The sequence below is a fragment of the Lissotriton vulgaris genome, chromosome 11, assembly GCF_964263255.1.
Source record: "Lissotriton vulgaris chromosome 11, aLisVul1.2, whole genome shotgun sequence".
Taxonomy (NCBI): Eukaryota; Metazoa; Chordata; class Amphibia; order Caudata; family Salamandridae; genus Lissotriton; species Lissotriton vulgaris.
This window is the reverse complement of record NC_141699.1, coordinates 754,086,239-754,107,700: the sequence shown is the minus strand read 5'-3', so window position 1 is coordinate 754,107,700 and position 21,462 is coordinate 754,086,239. Positions and strand designations below refer to the sequence as shown.

At 44.5% G+C, this 21,462-nt stretch overlaps 1 protein-coding gene across 1 annotated transcript in view; it reads right to left on the bottom strand.

Moving 5' to 3' along the window:
- The window catches only part of FARSB (phenylalanyl-tRNA synthetase subunit beta), a 334,706-nt gene that overhangs the window by 59,119 nt on the left and 254,125 nt on the right, over positions 1-21,462 (bottom strand). Inside the window, exon 16 of the mRNA XM_086943878.1 lies at positions 6,280-6,432. Within this exon, the coding sequence (XP_086800004.1) occupies positions 6,280-6,432 (153 nt within the window). The remainder of the gene's footprint in view (positions 1-6,279; positions 6,433-21,462) is intronic.

Sequence of the window (21,462 nt, the reverse complement as noted above, 5' to 3'; positions counted from 1 at the left end):
GTCGCGAGTTACCATTGACTTATAATGGAGAACGTAGAAGTTACAAAGTTCCTGATTAAGGACACTTCCGGATGGACTATGGTAAAACCCCTTTAAACTAGGACACTTCGAGAGTCAACACCCACGGGAGCACCGGAGTACTCGAGTTACCTCACCCAGGGAAGCCGGGTGCATATGTGTCTTTTCGTGTCGGGTTTCGTCTATGCTTTCAATGGAGATCTGCAAAAGAAGTGCTGCAGGCGGCCAATGGAAGAGTGTCCGGGTGGATCCAAGGGTGGATCGGAGACGAGAAGAACCTGAAAGCAGAGGGGACAGATTCTGGGTCACTAGCCAGTGACCAGGAAGGAAGCAGGCGATGTCGAGTGATTTCAGGTGAAGATCCGAAGCTGGTCTCTGCAGCCACGAGGACCAGGAGGTGTCGAGGACGACCAGGAGCTGGATTCGAGCTGTCCCACGACAGATCTAGTTGACTGCGGTGTCGGTATCCAGATTGGACCCAACAAGTCTTGGCAACCGCAACCCGCGCAGGAAGTGAAGATTGGCTTCAAGTCAGACCAGCAAGGTCTGGGGAGTTCCTCCTTTGCAGGGAAGCTGGAGCAAGCCTGGATCAACCAGGCCAGCGGTGTAAATTCAAAGGTTCGTCTTCGGAGGGCTCACAAGCAAACGGGCTAGCAACCGGGAAGACGCGTCGAGCTGAAATGCAGGAGCAGGCCCCACGCGGCACTCATGGAGTGTGGAGGGCTGAACTTTGGTGCAAATGGCGCTCGGGTCTGGGGCTTCTCAAACCTCAATGCACAACTTCGAGGGTGCCTCGGTAGTGGCACTGTTAGCAAAATGCAGGATGTCCAGGGTGTCCGGTCCCACGACTCTCGTGTCTGCCACGGGTCTCAGCTTTGCTGTGGATGTGGATTGAAGTCTGAGAAGTCTGGAAGTCCAGTTCCGGAGTAGCTGAGTCTTCGGGTTCCAGCAGGAACGTAGACAAAGCAAACCGGCAACTTACTGGTGGGGCCTGTTTGCACAGGGTGGTCACTCCTTGACCACAAGGGAGACGTCTTTAGTCTTCTAGTCGATAAAGAACGTCGAAGGTCCAAGAGTTCGTGTCAAAGTTTCTTCCAGGATTAATCTAAAGTCTAGACACAGCTCCTATCTTTATACTGATTTTAGGGGCTGGATTACCTGCTAGGTCCCTTCTATGGGTGGACCCTGAGAAGGGGGTGGTTACACCCCTTTCCCTTTGTCCAGTTTCACGCCAGAGCGGGGCTGGAGTGCCTCAGCAACTTGTTTGAACCGGGCTATGCATGGAGCACCTTCTGTGCCCCAGGTAGTGTCTGGAAAAACATCTTTCCATTCAACCCACCCTGCCCCAATACACTACAGGCTGTCTGGGGAGGTGCTAGCACCTCCCCTGACAGGAAACCTTTTGTCCAGGCCTCCCTTGCCGGAGTTTCGTCCAGCAGCAGTAGGTCAGACTCGTGTCTGTGGCAGCAGCATCCATTTTGTGATGCTGAGGCTCTGTTTTACTTTAACCGGGTAAAGCAGTAACTACATGTCTTCTCCCTCTAGAAGGGTGGAATGCTACCCCCGCCGCCAGAACTGGCAAGGGGGGGGGGGGGGGTGGGCAGTATTCCAAAGTGTTTGACACCTCACACGACATGTTTTGATAAAGCCAAACCAAAGTTAGCATTAACAGCGAGGATTATAATGCACCTAAGAGCATATGGTATGGCGATATCATAGAACAGCTATAAGGAGATGGTTCTGAAAGCTGCAGAGGGGCTCAGCTCATGCTGGGGCACCCTCTCACATAAAACCAAGCACTCTGCCTCCAGGATTGTTAAGCCCTGCCATAGGAGTGACCTATAGGTTACTATGTGTCTATATATAAGGTAGATATACTATATCTAAGTAAGGGGTGATTACACCACCTTGCCCAAGCTGAGTGATCAGCCTGTGGTGTCAGTTTAGATGGCCAGCCAGGAGTGGCATAATACATGCTGCAGCCCCTGGTAAGCCTTGGATGCACCTATGCCCTGGGTACCTATGGTACACTATACAGATGCTCACAAGGGTGACCCAATATCCAATCTGGTTTGTACCTAAAGTACATGGTATCAATTTAGAGAGAGAACAGCCACACTAAAGTCGAAAAACCAGAGAATCACAGCAAAAAGTGGGGGTGACCATAGGAAGCAGACCCTACTCTCCTACAAGCGTTAGTCTACATATTTCCACCCGAACCATTTGTGATGATACAGTGGGACCATAACCTGGTTCTTGTAAACCTGATATGTACCCCATATGAACCAAAGGACAGCTGTCCCCTGCATCTTTTGACTCTGAAAACAGTCTCTCACTGTGATAATATCAGTTCATTGCATGTGTGAGTTGTCAGCGCAGTCTGTACAGTAAGCATTTGCCACCTTTTTTTCAAGACCAGCTAGTGTTACGGACTAGGGCGGCATTCCTGTCCAAGGTTGTGACGCCTTTCCATGTCAAACAATCATCACCCTTCGAGTATTCTTTGCTCCACTTTATTACTCAAAAGAGGAAGAAAGACTTCATTGTTAAGAGCTTTTACATCGATTACATTAAGGACCATCTGGTGTACAATCAGCTCTTTATGGGGTTCAAGGTAGAAAAGAAGAATAAGGACTAGCAGAAAATAACAATTTCCAGTTAGATAGTCCTCTGCATCATAATCTGCTACATACAGACTAAGACGCAGCTCCCAGAGGGCTCATTCCCGCAGGGTCAAGGCTGCTACCACTGCCATGGCACGCGGAGCACCGGTCTTGGACATATCTCATGCCGCAACGATAGAGGATCCACCAGAAAGAGTGTTACCAAAAGTAAGTACCTGGTTCATTAAAACCTCAGGAACCTAATGGATATCATTTCCCCAGCATTCTCAATCAATAATAAAGCAAGGTAACTTTGATAAGAAAGAGAGATGATTTAGTGACAATACTGCATTTCCATACGATACAGGGTCAATAGAGTGCTTTAAGAAGCCACTTCTACTTATGGCAAGAAAGCACATTGCATGAAGCTATCATCCGAATAACAAAGATTAGGAATCCAGAAAAGGTAACTATCGGCACTTAAACTATTCTAGTAACCACACAAACTCATTCTTAGTCATTCAAGCATGAATCATATAAGGAAGACCACCCTGATAAGATCACCAACCACTCCCATTTAGAAGGCTGCCAAGAAGCAAAATGCTCAAGATAGGTTGAATCCTTTAAAATGAAACTGGAACACATTTAACAATTTGCTGAAATATACATCCTTAGCATATACCCAAATTCTCAGGAAGATATTGAATGCAGAAAATGTACACCATACAGTTGGTAGCACATATGAAAGAGTAGTAGATGTACAAATGCATTAATATTAGACTACTCTGCAGCTGCTGATTAAGAGAAAAAGTCACTGCTGGTACTGCAGATGGGAACTTGCATTGACTTCTTTAATATGGTGTTGAATAGGTAATTTCCATTCAAAACCATATTTTGTCTGATAAGGCTGTCCCATTTAAGGTGCCATATGACTATTTCAGCTCAACCAGTTTACACATTTGTATAGAATAAACCTGCCATCAATACAAACAAAAACATTAGTACAGCGTCTCCTTTACATCACATACAAAGAAAGCATTATATCCTAGCCCACCACCTGCTAAAAGCTGCAGAACGATTAGATAATTCGTAACGAAGTCTGAAACAATACTACCAGGAAGACAGTGGGTAAAAATTCCCAACTCAATACAGTGAAAGGATAAAATGAATCTCAAGTATGTGTTTAACCATGGTTATGGTTTGCGCAGGAATTTAACATGGTAAGTTACTTTGCGTCTGAATTTGACTTCTTTGTAGGTCTATGAGAAAAGGATGAGAGCGAAGAGTTGGCGATTGAGCCTGTCCTCATATCCCATTGTGGCGAGTGGCCTTTCTATATCTACATGGTAGTTCAGCATTGTGTAATTTATATTGCTGCTTTTGGTAGGTTTTGAGTGTTGTGTATAATTCCAAAGTTGAACCTCTGCTGATGAAATTTATTATTCTGATTGTAAAGTCAAATTCCACAACTTTGTTCAAACAATTTTCTATTCTAACAAAAATGCACGCTATAGCTTTGACCAAAGGGCTTTCTTTGGGGTTCATAGTGAAGGGGGTATTTTTGGTTCTGGTCTTTGTATATTCTGCGTAGTGATGAGTTTTAACAGGTTTCCGTTTTTCCGAGGTAACCACAATCTCCAACTGAAACCCAATTTCACTTTCTTCCTCCTTCCTTCACTACCGCCACCCACTTAGTTTTCTATGATGCCCTCTACTTTCAAATCTGCAGCTTTTCCTTCCACCAAATCACCCATTTCCCTTCCTATTTGCCTCCTTTTCCAGACAATTTTTTTCACCTCAGCTTTGTACATTTTTATGCTGCAGTCCCTCAGGCCTCATGATCCACTGCTCTTTACTGGCTGGGTACTGGGTAATACAAAATGTTGATTGCCAGAACAGTTTTCTCCCGCCAACTTTTCTCCAAATTGCTTTAAATAAACCATACTTTCCATTTTTATTTATTATGTATTTAAAATGGGAGTTGATTTACCTCACTGAATCGAAGATCCAATAGGTCTAAGAGATTTTATTCATTAAATCATCAGTTTTTTAATTTATATTTTACCTCGTATCAATGAAAGCATCCATAAAGCGTCCATAAACATAGAATTTTATTGGATTTCATTCAACAACTTGATATTCACCAAATAATTTTTTTCAGCACAACACTGACCTTATGTCAACTCCCACTGACCAGAAGAAGGCAAAGTCTCAAACTTGTTGAGAAGGTCAGTGGCAATAGACAATTTTGAACTTGCTACTCCCTTGGGTGGATTCCACTGGGGACTGCTCATATCCTCTTATCATTTAATATTATGCTTTTAACACAGGGTGGTAACGTTATAGCCCACTAAGGGAGTCGACAACATGTACACGTATTTTTAATCCTAATATAGATGTATAGTTTTTTTTTATATATGCACCTTGAACCAACCATCACTGTTGCATGTTCATTTATACGTATAGTTTATCTAAGTAGAACAGAAGACTAGAATGGTTAGAAACACAAGTAATACAGATAAATGTAAAGCCAATTACTCCAAACTTTGGAGAAAAGAGGGGCCTCCTCGTCAACACAAGGATCCTCGCACATATTGCAAACACCACTAACTCAAAAATCTCTGGTCCTTCTCATATTAATAATTTTCTAAACCCATGGTTCAGAGAGTTATGATTTGTCCTTTACTTTTAGAGGCTTCTCAGTTCTTGGCCTCTTACCTTTCGATGGCCTAGTGGAGTGGTACAGAATGTGACATCTCCGGTATGTTGTGTACAAGCTTGCCTAACTCATGTGTGCATGGCCCTGCTTTGAGATGCTTTAGTGGTAGATGAGGGCACTAGTCTGGAAGGGAAGGTGACAGACATGGTTTCATCCTTTCAGGTTTTAATTTGACTGGAAGATCTTTCAACAACAGCGGGCATGGTGGCCACTGAGGAGAAAGAAAAACAAATGTTTCAATTAAAGAAAGCATTGGCAACGTAGAAAATGTTCTCGTGTCCTTGATCCCTCAGCAAAAAAAGAACTCTGACTGACCGTGCTGTGTGTGATGGGACAGTGAGCTTCATTTAATCATAACGCGGTGGTAACCGTTTTATCTACATATTAAACCCAAAGCACAGGACCACAGCCCATGGCTTTAAGGTGGCGGGCCCTGCATGTCTTTAGGTTCGCAGCAATTAGAATGTGACTCTGAAAAGGGTCCTTTTACCGAGCCCTAAATTAATGTGCTTAACTTCACAAGCAACAACAGAGATCTCTATCTCAACCATGTTAGTAAAATCCTTAAAGTAGACCGTGTCAGACAAGCGGTCCCTTCTCACATGTTCTACTTCATCTTCCAATCCCTGGAATTATTTGATTTTTTAAAATATTGTGCTTCTGTACATTTTTTTTCATGATAGCCTGGATAGACGCTTTAGGCACACTCACTTTTGGGTCCTTTAATGCATGCTGATCTTTTAAGTCGATAAAAAAACATCATAGGTATATTCACGCAATGGAGATGAGGAATCAGATGCCATGCAAATGATGAATCACACAATTATGTTGCTGAAATATAGGGCTTTGAAACATCATTTCACAATGCGACTGGGCCATGCCAGATCCCTTGAAATGCCCACATGTAAAACAACCATTTCATAGCCAGGCGTGCTGTACCTTCGGCTGCCTTGATGCCATATCCGTTTTCTTTGTCTGGCTGCACGTTCAGCAGTTGCATGATCCTATCCAGCAGCCCATGGATGACCTCAAAGCCGGGATTTTTGTTGTAATACACTGCACAGAGATGCCTGTGATTAGCTGCACCAACATCTGCAGGGTTGAAAACACACAGTGTTTACAGTTTGAAACAACAGAGCTTTCTGATTCTGCATACTCTTATTTTTTTGCCTCAATAAATCATATTTAGAAGTAGACTCTTCCTCAAAAGAATAGACAAGGAATTGAAATGAGTAAAAAAATCAAAGCTGTTCTGTGCTTCTCGAGTAAGCGGATTCTCCCAGACTCTGTGCAGAAAAACAAAATCAATCCATTACATGTTTGGGAGAAAATAAAGTAAAAGACGTTATTTAAAGAGGAGAGAGTTCCAACTATTACACTTTTACAGTAAAAAGCATATATCTTGAACGCACAAATGTGAATATGACTTCCTATATTACTAAGTTGCAATTTTAAACAGATGGCTGTTTTACTTGCAAAAGTTCTGAATTGCAAGATTCCTTGAAACAACCATTTACAAGATTTTAACAGGGTACCAATATGCTTAATGCTGAAGCATCATTAAAAAAAACACAATGTCGCGTAAAACCCCCGTTTTAGTCAGTTAGCCCACCTTCAGATGGATACTTCTAACCACAGATTCCTCACCTATCAAACTCCACCAGGCACTAGACTGGATCTGGCAACCTTTTAGCAATTACTCCAACATGCCGAGAGGTGGCACTACTAGAATCAAAGTTGACTTCGTCCCACATCCAGAACTCCAGGCGGGGCCGTATATCGGCACCACCCATGCATGATGATGATAGTTTCTTTTTTAGCCCCCTTCGACGTGGATCTGAAGCTCTGCTCCCAAACTTTGTCAGGGCTTTACGGACTTCCAAAACGACTTCTTTTTGTACGGTGTGTAGGCATGTCTCCCATGAAGACCAGAGGCTACTGGAAGCAGACGCCTGCTTCAGACTAGCACAGCATCTGGGTTTCATGTCTCTGATCAATTGTGATTTGAAGTCATGAGGTAAATGCTCCCTGATGTCTCCGGAGGGAATGAGGGAGCTGGACACTTAGTAGTACGGAGAACAAGAATCAGGCGCTTTCCATGTCGCAGACTCATTACTGCTCCAAGTCTCAGTTCTAGTCAAGTTCCCCAATTCTCGGGTAAGATTAAGATGAAGTGTAAAGGCATATCTCTTTGGAAACAAGTAATAAAGATGCGGATCCTCCCTCTGCCGCTGCCGCAACAGGGAGCAGTCCAGAAGTTGACAGTCTAAGGACAAAAACTCTGTGCCAGTTATCAAATTTTGACCTCATTCCACAGCTGGATCCGTGTTCACCCACAATTTCCAGGGCCATCCTCTACTCTGCAGCAAACAGAGATCATTATAGTGGTAAAGCTGCAATTTTCTGGCCGATTCTAGCTCCCCTTTGAGCTCCTTTGGGCCCCATGGTTCCACAGTCAAACTTATACCAGAAGGTCCTGTCCCAACAACCAAAGAACTCATTAGACTGACAAACAAACACTTACTCCAGCCATGCCATGCCTCCACTTTTTTGCCAGAGACCACACTGTTCCAGCCAGTCCAACACTAGCACAAGTGGTGCTGGTTCTGTTTCCGACCCAGATACCAATCTTGGGTCCAGAGCCAACATCAACTTGATCTCGGCTGATGTTTCATTATGAGATAACCAAGGCACAGCCCGTTACCAGGACTCTCTGGCAGTGCCTTTGCTTTGGCACCAGTATCTTTAACGATTTGAGGCATTATCGGGCTCAGACTCAGATGCCATACAGGATCCTCCAGATATTCCACAGGATGGAGTGGACGAGGAGGACGATTCATTATGCTCTCACTATAGAGATGATGGACTGTACTTCGAATGCAAAAATGCTAGTGGGGTGATACCTTGCTAGAGACTGCATTGGACTCCCCTTTGGAGCTCCCCCACCGAGGACACTGCCTCCTTTGCTGTGGTGGTATGGAGGGTAGCATAGGTGTTAGAACCGCAGCTACCAACAGGCGAATCTTGCAGCCTGGCCCTACAGCTTTGGAGCCTTTACTAGCCTGCAATGAAGCCCTGGCAAACTCAGACTGCAGTGTTGCCCCCATAGTTAGGTGTCAGACTTGCCCAAGGGTACACAGCCTTCAACACCCGAGAGTCTTGTAGTGCAGGCTTCGGATAGCAGCATGATCCATAATGCCTATACCACTGCTCCACCTGATCGTCTGATCACATTGATGTACTTGGAAAAGTGTGTTCTCTTCTGCCAGTTTTACTTTACGATCAATGATTGCAGTCTGCATGATGCACAGATACACCCATGCCAGTTGGGACCTGGCAAGAGAGATCTTGTCCACTTTTCCAGTGGAGTTTATAAATAACTTCCCACAAACAGTCCATAAAGGGCAAGTCAGGGCGAATTAATTTTGAGGGCCGGACTGGGTAATACAAATTCTGTAGGCCATGCTATTGGCACTGCTGGCTGTATTGATTAGTTTCCATGCATGGATGTGCAATACAGGTCCTGTAGCGACGTGCAAGCATTCCACACAGCAGGCGGTGCAGAATACGCTTTTACATGCCTAACTGGAGTGTGGTTATCTTGGCCCAGTGTCTCCTGCAGGGTGTCAGTTGCAGCTATGTTATTTCCAATCTTTCAACCACACCTCTTCAGTGGCTTCTACTTTCACTCAGATCTCCCCAGAACATGCCTTCATCCTTGCTAAAGTGGATCAATCATTGCTGGCCAACAGCAATAGAGTGAGTCCTAGGAATGAAAAGGGCAACGGGTGCTAATTCTTTTACATCTTGGTGGTCAGAGCAGACCGTTGTCTCAATCCAATTTTGGCCCGCCAGTTCTGCAACACCTTTCTTCAAGAGAGCATAATCAAGATGCAGATCGGAGAGTTTCCTCAGACTTTTAAAACTCATACTTTCATGTATCCTTCCTGCAAGTTTCACAGGCGCTTTCTCTAATCTGCTGTGGGGAAGTAACACTTACAATTCCCTGCTCTGCCCTTTAACGCCTCAAAGCAGGTTCCAGGGTATTTTCGAAGGTCAGGAGTACACATATTCCCGTACTTCAACAGCCAGCTGCTAAAGGTTCAGCTGTGGGCCATCTGGGAAAGAGTATCTTGACGCTTTTTTTCGCACAGTGGTTCTCAATTAACAAACCGAAATCCCACCATTTGCCAGTGCGAAGGATTCACTCAATGGGGACCATTCAGGACATACTGGCATTTAAAGCTTGTATTGTCTCACAATTTCAATGTGTTGGGCATAGTCTAGCCCAGGTGGTTCCAAAGCTTCTTGGTTTCCTAACCTTGTGCATCCTGCTGGTGCCCCATTGGCACATGCAGGCTCTGCAGTGAAACCCCCTTTCAAAGGACTCCGCAGTGGGAGTGCCTCTCTGACCACATTTGTTTGCCAGACATGACTCCCCAAGACCTTTAATGGCTGGTGACGAATCCCAATCTGACTTGTGACAGACCGTTTCCAGAGCAATTTATAATTGTAAAATAGTAAACATTTGTTGTGGATCAGGACATATATTATTAGTAGGCCTGGCAGGAAAACTACGCAACGCACGCGTAGTTTGCGCAACTACGTGAATTGCACGTAGCACAGTGCAAAAACACGTAGCGTAGCGGGCATTTTTTGCGCGCTCTCGGGCCTCAATGTCAAGTTGGCGACCATGAGCGAGCAAAATGACATCCCAGCGAGACTTTTCAAGTTGCTGATCGCGAGCGTGGGAAATAAACCTTCCGGCGAGATTCTCAACGCAGGGAGGTCAGGCTTCTCATTGCAAGTGGTCGCATATGCTCGCGACCGCTCGCAATGAGAAACTACCAGTCTGTGTTGAGAAAACTGCCTGCTCGAGTAAAAATCTACTCGATTGGCAGAAAACGACGGCTTGCACTGTGCAAGATGCCGTTTGCAATGATTGCACAGTGTGGACAAGCATCCGGCACTGTGCAATCATTGCGAACAGCATTTCCCTACCGCACTACGCAGTTCGCGTAGTGCTACGCATAGCTCGCATAGTGCAATGTGCACTTTGCGTGGCGCTACTACGCGAACTACGCCCAGGGTTAATTATTAGTATATATGTAAGGAATTCCACATCATATTTTAGTGGCCTCGTCTTTTTGACTAACGAAGACCTGATCGCTACGAAAGGACAGCAGTAAGAAAATTAGGCTCTAAGGAAATAAAGTCCTTTATAAAGCGAAAAGGAAAAATTTATAAAAATTGCCAAAAAATCTAATATTGCTGAGAAGATTAGGAAATACATAACGTTGTTGGTCTACAGTGAAGAATATTAGAGGGAGCTTAAGTAACGTGCAATAAAGTCAAGACCAATAAATAAGTAGCTAGCTAGAGTGCAAGAATGGCCATTCATATTGACTTTTATTTGGAGTGATCACTATATACATTTTTTATAACAGAAGAAAAGTGAATTGAGACAGAGAGAAGAGAAAGGAATTGAGAGAGCTAAGAAGAAAACATTTCAATGACCTAATAGAGAATCTGATTGATTTGTCCTGAAGAAGGTGGGTTAAATCGGCTACAAACCACCGAAACGCAGCGTTGACATTTCTGTGTGATATATATAATTTGACATTTTTGTGTGACATACAATCCAACATTTCTGTGACTGATTAATGTCTGAAAATAAGGTGCGTCTTTATTTGTGTATCAAGATCAGAGAATAACTAGCACTACTAATGTTTCCTTCTTATATCAGTGATGAACAAAGATGTGAATAACAGATAAATATTGAGAAACTCTACTACTCAAGACACAACCAGACAGGATATCGTTTTTAATATACTGTGATGTGATATACTTAGTATGCAGACAGCTTTAAGAGAATTTTGAAATTAAAGTGTGATTTTTCTATATTGTGGTACAAAATCTACTTTTATGAACTGTATTTTTAATGCTTTCTTATAAAGGGAGACATTTTTGTATCAATCAGTACATAGTATATAGATAATGATATGATTGAGAGTTGTATGCATGTTTCCCCACATTAAGACTAATAGAGTGTTGGACAGTTAAGAGTCTTCTCACAAAAGGGATCGTTTGTCATTGTTGCTGTGCCAGCCTTGGAAAGTACATACATACCGGGCATACTATTTCCAACGGGAGTAAGCAAAGGAGCAACCAACCATTGGGCCACTCTGGAAAATGTCCAAGAGTGTGTTACTGTACAATTTGTGAAAAGAAGAGGGTGCTGGTCTCAACCAAAAGGACGTGTGGCCCAATGTGGCACATGATTCTGGCAGCTGCGATGGCGCGGGGCCTGGCTGACGCTCGGGTGTGATGCCCAGGCAGGGAAGGCTGCCTTCAGACACAGAAGTGAAGTATTCCGAGCTGGGCTGGCCGCTGTTTGGAAACTCTGCTGCGCCCTTTACAGTGCGGCGAACAGATCGCTAGTGTCACGCCATCAAACAAATCCATTTTCAAAAGGGCTTGCCAAGAATGTCAGCCTAAATTATAAATGTATTTCACAGACTTCAAAGCACTGACTGGGGAAGCTGCTTTTAACTGCTCGAGAGGATAGAGTTGGCTGACAATCTGTGGGTCAAAACAACACGGTTCACATCAAATAGTGGAGTGTGGCGCCCCCTCGCTTCGGAAAGGAAAATTCCAACAACCCATCGCTCCACTGCTCAGGCAGGAATGTGTTTCGTATGGCCATTGAGTGCTACAATATGAAATTGTTTTAAAGTAGCATTTCAAATGTAGAAAATAATTATTTTACACTAAGAGTCTTGAATCGTTTGCTCTAAGGGGAGGCCAGGGCGATCTGTTTGAGCCTGTTGGAGCTTGCACACATACATGCATTCCCGTGGTTTTTCCAGGACTCATTGGACAGTGGCAATCAATAGTGCTATGGTAAAAAGGCCGTTGAAGAAACCGGACGATGCTCTTTACAAAATGTGGTACAAAAGGGGATGGTGATGGAAGGAGCATCTGAATCAATCAAACACTCACACCCAGTCAAAAGATCTGGGTTTAATCCATCACCGTTCTTTAGCCCACTCTGCCACCCCAGTTCAGACATGGCTATATGCAAATCAGTCTGACCCTGTGCCTCATGGGAACAGTCCAGCCCGAACTGCCAAGCCATGTCTTCCCTGAACCGGAAACAAGCTTCCGAGGACCGGTTTCTGGCATTCCAGCCGTCTTCAGCCGGGCTTGCTTGAATCCAGTGGCAAAGTGAGCAAGGGACTCACGTCTGAGCTTACCCTGCCACACTTCCGGCGTGAGTCGGTGATGGATTAAACCCAGATCTTTTGACTGGGTGTGAGTGTTTGATTGATTCTGATGCTCATCACCACCCCCTTTTGTACCGCTTTTGGCCGCCATAAGTGTGGCGGGGTATGATCAGACGTGAGTCCCTTGCTCACTTTGCCACTGGATTCACGCAAGCCGGGCTGAAGACGGCTGGAATGCCAGAAACCGGTCCTCGGAAGCTTGTTTTCGGTCCAGGGAAGACATGGCTTGGCAGTTCGGGCTGGACTGTTCCCATGAGGCACAGGGTCAGACTGATTTGCATATAGCCATGTCTGAACTGGGGTGGCAGAGTGGGCTAAAGAACGGTGATGGATTAAACCTTGATCTTTTGACTGGGTGTGAGTGTTTGATTGATTCAGATGCTCCGTCCATCACCACCCCCTTTTGTACTGCTTTACAAAATGTAGCAGAAGTATTAGTAATATCTACATAAACTGGGATCATTTTGATCATTATTTGACATTTGCATGGGGATTTGGCGTAACGGCCAGAGCCGCCGTCTTTGGAACTGGGGAACCAAGTTAAAGCCTCGGCGCCGGGACAGCATCTTGTGATTCTGGGCAAATCACTTCATCTCCCCGTGCCTACCAAAAATGAACGTGTCCTTGTGTAATGTGACTGGTGCTCTTAAAGCGTTGCAACACCTTCGGGTCGAGCTCGCGCAGTATAAAAGTGCCACAAATAAATAAATCAAAACAACGATATTTTCTTTCGGAATCTGATTGTTACGTTGTGTACAAACAATTGCGATAGGATGAAACATAAAATGTACGGTTTGTCAACACTACTGTTTAATATTTTTGTGGACTTCTTGCAAGAACGTGATCCTTGTTTTTTTAAGGGACGTGTAATCCTGGAGAAGTCCACACCGAATAGTTTAAACTGAACACTTTCACTACGTTACCTGCAATCTCTTGTTAGTCCCCTTTTCTGCGAGACAGCCAAGCCAACAATACATGTCTAGGGTTTCTTACCCAGTGCACCCCCCAATTGTATCAATGAACTGTAAGTAACTGGTCTCCACTGTGAGTACCCTTCATCAGATCATAGAAAACACCCAATACCCTGATGTTTTCTGAAGGTCCGTCGTCTACATAATGTATTTGACCTCAGAGGTGTGGTGCAGCGGCCAGTGCAGCTGACTTCGGAGCACTGGGTTCACGGTTCCATCCCAGCTCCGTTGGCAGCTCAGCTCAGCACCCTGTGACTCTGGGCAATAGCTCACTTAATTTCCACGACGGGCCCCAGTGCCTTAAAACCTGTAAGGGTGAGTAGTTTGCGCTTTACAAATACGGATTTACAGTTTTTTACATTTTACAATAACATCTCACCATATGTTCTAAGGAGTATTCAGCAAACCAACAACTCCATCCATAGTTTAAATTGTCTTGTTACCCACTTTGAGTTTTTGTTGTCAAACTCCATGCCCGCTCGCTCCTCTTTTCCGGATTACCTCAAAGACACACTGGGCCCTCCCATAAAGCGGCTTCCCAATCCCACCTGCTTTTTCCATGGGTGGCATTTTAGACCCTAAATATTTATCTCTTGACAACCCTGACTACATTCCGTGATGATGGCAACCTGTAGTAATGTCTTACTGAAGAATGCTTTTTAGCCAATAGCATTCTGAGTAGTTAAGTCACTGGATTCTATGCTTCTTTATCCTGCAACTGGATTCGCCAGTTGCAGCCAAGGTGTCACAGGGTTGTTTCTAAACTAATACGTCCTGCTCACTAGAAGAAAGCCTTCTCCATTTTATTTACAACAAAACCATTCATTTTGCAGAATATACAGACGAAATCTTTGTGAATCAACCGTAATTTCCTCCTGCTTCCCTCAAGCTGTTGACTAAGATCAAAAAAGCAAGATCTGAACTACTGTGATAAACTGGCTCTTGGGCTGCAGTCCTGAGGGAGTCCAACGCACTTGGTGGGTGGAGCTGCTCTGAACACTGGTGGCTGGGCACTTAATATCTGCACAGGACGATCATCGCACCAAAGAAAAGCAGCACCAGATGGATGGCTCTCAGCTCTTGCAACAGATTGCTGAGGGGAAAGGGCTCCTAAGATGGTGCCACTGGCCAGAAGGGATGTTTTAGGGAAGTTTGTTACTTTGGGCCAATTGCCCTGTGGTGGTTCTCCGCTAAGAAAATTCTGCACAGCAAACAAATGAAGGACGGAATGATGACAATGCAAACATTCTCCACCAGTCAAAAGATCTGGGTTAAATCCATTGTTCTTTTGCCCACTACGCCACCCCAGTTTGGACCCAGCCATATGCAAATCAGTCATGACCCTGTGCCCGATAGGAACCATCTAGACGGAACTGCCAGGCCAGGTCCTCCCTGGACCGGAAACAAGCATCCTGGGACCGGTTTCAGGGTATGTCACCCTTCTTCAGCCAGGCTACCTTGAATCCAGTGGCACAGTGAGCAAGGGACCCACGTCTGGGCATACCCATCCCACTTAGTGCGAAAAGTGTTACAGCAAACAAATGATGGACGGAATGCTAACTGCAAACATTCTTCTCCAGTCAAAATTCTGCACAGCGTACCACTACTGAAGGCTGAGGTTCTGGGTAGTGCAGATCATGTGTGAACAGATTATGCTATGCCCTAAGACTTTTGAGACCTTATCTGAAGCCTCAGATAAGGGTCCCGGAAATGCAAGAATCCATCAGCCCCAAAGGTCAAAAAGACTAATGCTTTTAGCAATGGCCTAGCTTGGAAAATAATATTTTGCATGTTGGCCACTCTTTACTGAGCGAGGTGGTCTTCCAGAGTGAAGCGACCCACTCCGCCCCGATGGGGCCCAGTTTTTACTCTGGGACTAGAAACAATCATCAATTTGAGAGAAAAAGACCTGTTTATTGAGAAGACTGGAATGCAACTGCAGCTGCTCTGATTCGACGGTCAAAGAGCTCAACTATTTGAGCCAACTGTCTTAAGTGAAGATGAGACTATTTTGCTCAAAAAGATGAGTCTTGACTTTTCTATAATATTGGTAAAAACCCTTGAAGTGGATGTCAGATCGAACAGTAGAGCAGTAAATTGGGTATTACCCTCATCTTCCTACGAATCTCAGAAACATTTTCTGCCAATGTAAGTACTCACAAATGTGGTGACCAATAGGTAAAGGACATTACCCAGTCTTGCAGCTCCCATGCGGTCAAAATCTGAGCCAAAGTGGCCATTTTAAACTCTTGTATCGATAAAAGTGGATTAAAAAAAAAGACCCAACTCTAAAAACAATAAAAGCCTTCCTACTGCCATCAGAATGTAAATACATGTAAATCCGTTTTTGTAAAGCACAAACTACTCACCCTTATGAGTCTCAAGGCGCTGGGGGCCGTCGTGAAAATTAAGTGAGCTATTGCCCAGAGTCACATGGTGCTGAGTTGAGCTGCCGCTGGAGCCGGGATTGAACCGTGAACCCTGCACTCCGAAGTCAGCTGCCCTGGCCGCTGCACCACATTTCTCAGTTGCCGAGAAGTAATTCTTTTTACAAGCATAAAGGAACTACTACATGGCCATGCTGTGGATATTAAGCAACACAGCCCTTTCAAAAGGAAAGAAGTCGCCATCTTACTCCCCTGGGTCCTGAGATAAGTTTGGGGGTACTTTCTACCAGCTCAACGCACATTTTGATTTACAGCCATATCCACCCTGAGACAGTTTGCTTAGTCGCTGCATTTTATTTTCTGAAAACGTACTAAATAAAACTACTATATAAAAGACCTTTCAAAAAACACATTACAACACAAAGGGTGACTTAAAAAAATGTGAGCTGATCTGGCAAATGTATAAAAGATGAAATGGCAGACGAATAACCTTTAAAGGTACCTGGGATGAGAGTTTGTCTGGCCAAGGACAGTATATACAGGGGAACTTATGAAAGGTTTGACTGCAGTAGGTCGACCAAATGCTCTTCACAGTAGGCTGCAAACATTGTTCAATGTCCAGAACAGACTCATTTTGTGGCTGAACAGTGACAATCCAAGATGACATCTACTACTTCCTAAGGCAGATTGAATCTGCTCAGTAGTCTTCACTCAATCTCCACGCGTGTAGGTTGTGGAGGTTAGGGTGCAGAACCTTGCCCTGTTGTTGGGAGAGTTGATCCTTCCAAAGAGGCAGGTGGTGTGGAGGTCAGATAACAGACCATCCAAGCTCACTCCATGCTCCTAAAATGAGCTGAGCCCAGTCCCTCATCATTTTCGCAACCAGAGGAAGAAACAGCAGAGGCAGAAAGGCATAAAGCAGAACAGTCACCCAGGGAATCTTGAGGCAGAAATTATAGAGCATGAAAACCTCAACAAACATGTTCTTGGAAGTGGCAAAATGATCTACCCAAGGCAAACTCCACTGGGCATGAACACCCTGAACCACCTCCCAATGCAGCTGGCCTTGTGGTCAACTTAGATTATACCTGATGAGCTTGTCTGCTCTTGTTTTGAGGACCATATAAGATATTTTAACATCGAAGAAATCCCCTAAAGGTCTAGCCACCACTGAGGCACAGCACACCTGACCCCACAATCCCGTTTGTTGGAATCCACACAACAGTTGTGTTGTCAGGCAGGTGTTGCACAAGACTGCCTTTGATGGTAGGCAGAACAGACTTGAGAGTCAACCGGATGTTGTACATTTCTAGATTACTGATGTGTTGCCTCTGTTCCAAGAGAAGCCAGATGTTTCTAATCTCCAGTCTGTCCTGGTTATATGCATCTATCACCACTGTGAGTTCTAGGTGTAGAAGGGAGGAGTCGATGGTTTAAGTCAGCTTGCAGTCCAATTGAGGTTTTATCAGAGAGGCACCTCCAGTGTTGAGCCTGTTGAAGACTGAAGTTCCACTGCAGAGACCACATTTGCTAACAGACATGGGCCATCAACAGATATACATGGTCAAGTGAACAAGAAGCCTCAGAACCATTCGTGCCAGAATACAGCACCGAACCTGAAACAACATGATCAAACTCTAAATGCCACAGACTCCGTGCTGGGGTGGAAAAAACTTGATTGCCATTGAGTTCAGAAAAGGCCATATAAAGGGAAACCCCCTGCACTAGCCAAAGATTGGATTTTGTCTCGCTGACGGAGAACTCTAGGGAAGAGAGGAATGAGATGGTCATCCGCAGGTGGCCCACAAATGACTAGGAGAAACTCGCCTTTAACAGCCAATCGTCAAGGTAGTGCAAAGGTGAGCTGCAACCACCATCATCTTCGTAAACACTGGATGGTAAGGTGAGGCCAAAAGACATGACAGTGATATGGAAGTGGTCCGTCCTCATCACAAAGTAGAGGTACTACATGCTAGAATGAAGGATGGGTACATGAAAGTAGGCACGCTGCAGGTCCAAGGAAACCATCTTTTCCCCAGGTTCTAAGGAGAGGACCTCGGGGAGAGACCTCATCTTGAATTCATCACTCCGCAGAAAGGTGCCCCAAAAAAAACCTTGAATGCAGAGGGGCCAAGAGAAGCCTACTGACCAAGTTTAAACACAGGTCATCAGGAAGTAGAGAGAACCTCCTGTGTTTTTAAGAACCTACAAGTGCCTTGTACACAAGAAAGAGAGTGAACTTATACAAGCAAGATGAAACATACTAATTAAAACCACTGAGAAAAAGATGGTACGGAAATGTCGCAACTGATATTGCAGGACCTACAGGGATATCATGAAAAACTAGATATTTATTTGACCAAGCAAGAGTGGTATCCACATTTTTTTTATAATAGTGAGCAACTGCTATCAAGGAAACTCCTTCTACACTTAGTGAACAAAAGAAAAATAAGTATTTGTGTCTGGATTTTCTTGCCTGCTGATTTCTTCTATCAAGATCCAGTTAGTCCACACAATAACAGCTTAATCACACCTATATAATCAGATGTATTCCACTCTCTTGGCTACAACCAGTAATACATCCCATTTATAAAAAGAGTGCTAAAAAGAGTCCAAACAATTATAGAATGATCTTGGAAAGTTCTGTGTAACAGGCTTCAAAAGGAGCAGGATACAAAAGCAATAGCAAGTTATCATCAGGCTTGATTCAGATTTTTTTTTAAAACAGGGACGTTAGAACATTTGGAATTATGTTGGCTAAAATGAATTATGTCCACACAGAAAAAGGATATGTAAATTTGACCTTTTAGATCTAAATAGCACTTTTGATAACATAGATAATTTATTGCTTAAGGATATCACTATTCTACCTTAGGTTTCATTTCATAGTCCAGGGGTCAGAAAGATGCTATCTACCCTTCCTTGATTCAATTATTTTCCTCCTCCTCTTTCACGTAATCATAATGAGGTTTTCAGGGTACCATACTGAGAAACATATGAAAAAGGGTCAGAGAAGCACTATCCCAAAAAGTAACATTAAGTAGGACGTAATAATCACACCAAATTTTAAAGCAAAACAATCATAATATAAGCATGTTTCATGGAAGAAATCCTTCTTGGGACAAGATGATCAAGCCGAGGTCTTTTTGCAAATGATTTTCTTTTTATTCACAAATGTCAGAGAAACAGCCAACACGTGTTTCGTCGGTACACAGTCCGTACCATGACTTTCTCAAGGCTAAGAAAAATACAAATCAGAAGTCATGTAATGAGGTTGTGGTGTGGAAACATCACTCAGAAGGTGGAACACTGTAGAGTGTGGATGCAGTAGTGAGCACGAAAAAGTTATATCGTTCCCAACTCTAAATTTTCATTGCATGCCAGTCTAGTGTCATCACAGAAGAGCAGAACGCTACTAATAGTAATAGTAGTTGGGTCAATGAAGGAACAGCTGCAACCGCAATCCGGAGTTGTGGCAGACAGCACGCCTGATAACGCAACTAGGTTACGGAATCTTTTTGCCTATGGGTCAAGGTTTCATAGTCTTATAGTTGTGATCCCTTTTTTCCGCTACCCCCTCCAGTTACTTACTTAGGGGCACGAAAATCTACGATGGGGAAACGCATCGGCCAACCACCTGCTTGCCCGGCCATCACTTTGGACAGCATGTTGGAGAGTGGTTAGCATTATGTCGTCAGAAATAGAACTAACAGAGCAGAGACTGTCCATGGGGAACAAGGCTATACACATCTGGAGGGTCACTGGGGTGGGGCACCAGCAGACCCAGTATTTAACACCACACCTGTGATCCCGTGCACCAGACAATTGGTTCTAATAACGCCCGCTCCCCAGTGGAGGTACCCCTGGCGCCTAAGGGCCTGCCTTGCCTAGACATTGCAAGTCAAGGACACCCCAAATGCAGTGGCCACAGTTGGCGCGACCACCAAACGCAAAAGGACATGCAGGAAGCTAGTCTGCTCCAAAAGGAAACAGCCCCCACGTGCCAGCTCCTCCCACAGCTGCTTGTCATCATGGATGCAATCCTCATCATCATCATCTGGCGCTAGTACCTGGGCCCGGTGCAGAGTAGTAATTCTAGCCAATCCATTTGCACACAAACAGAAGCCGGATCAAGCTTACTAGACAATGGGGACATATTTATTAACTCTGCTTGCTAGCGGATTATTGACGCAATAGATATAAAATTTGCATCCTTATGGGAGCGCCTGGATCGCTTGGACATTGCAGTGAACAAGCTTTCTTTGCGGGGGAGATAGCCTCAACTAATATTGCACCGGGGGGTACCCACCATTCTGAATGTTTTAACAAAAACAAATCCCCCCCCACCGCTGTCCTGTCGGACCCCTAGTCGTGCACCCTAATACCTGCATTCAACTAAGGGAATACTTCCTCCAGAAGGTTAACACAGCGCTAAAACTTCGCCCTTCCGATCATTGTCACCCTGCCCTTATTGAGATTGATCCATCCGCTCCCTCTATCCCCACACTTGAACCCACTAACCGTTTATTCGGTAATTAACGAAACCCAAGCATATCCAGTAGTACCATTTCTGATCCTCCGAGTAGGACCCACTCCAGGCCCAACACAGACGTGCTGGGCCTGCTGCCAGCTGCATGCCCCTATGTTTTGGTACTGGCAGTGGTACCACCCCTTAAGAGGGAACATAGGGAAACCTGGGATCAACTGCGCAATAAAAGGGCAGATTGGTTGGCCAAGAACAAGAGGTTCAGGGTTGCAAGAGATTATCATGGTATGAAGAGTGGGCTGGTTGGGCGATACACCCAAGAATATTGAGGGGGATGGTATTGTTTCAACTTTCGCAGACCGCCTATAGTTAAGTCGCTGCTGAGCTGCCAGGAGATCATAACTACCAATTCTCCAATAATCTGGTCATTACCACTGGGTTATTTTTACAAACCAACCACCAGTAGACTCTTAAACAAGTCAGCTTTCTCAGTTGCCCAAAATACATTTTTGGCCTTGTCCGATATGGATTGTCAGGACTGACCACTGCCACTTCCTGCAATTGAAGGGGCTGATCACACACCCACACATGCTCCAAATACAGCTGAGTCACACAACCATGTTGCCATACTTTCCCCTAAGGCTTGCGTCAATCCTGACCTAAACATACTCAGTTAAAATGTCACCGGCCAACAATCAAAAATAGACCTAGCAGATTGGTTGGAAATGGTCAGATAGCATGACATTTTTTTGTTCCAAGAAACCTTGGCTACCAAAGATATATACCTTAAAGGGTTTGATTGCTTTAACGTCCTGGCTCCAACTCCTAAATCTAGTCGACCATCTAGTGGTCTCTCTTTCTGGGTAAATATTGCTGCTGGGGGCAGCATAAAGGTCCTACATACCCATAGCAACAAATTCCAAGCCTTGTTGTATAAAAGGGGGTATCTATTTATTTACTTAATTGTTATAATGACTTCTATAATTCCCCCA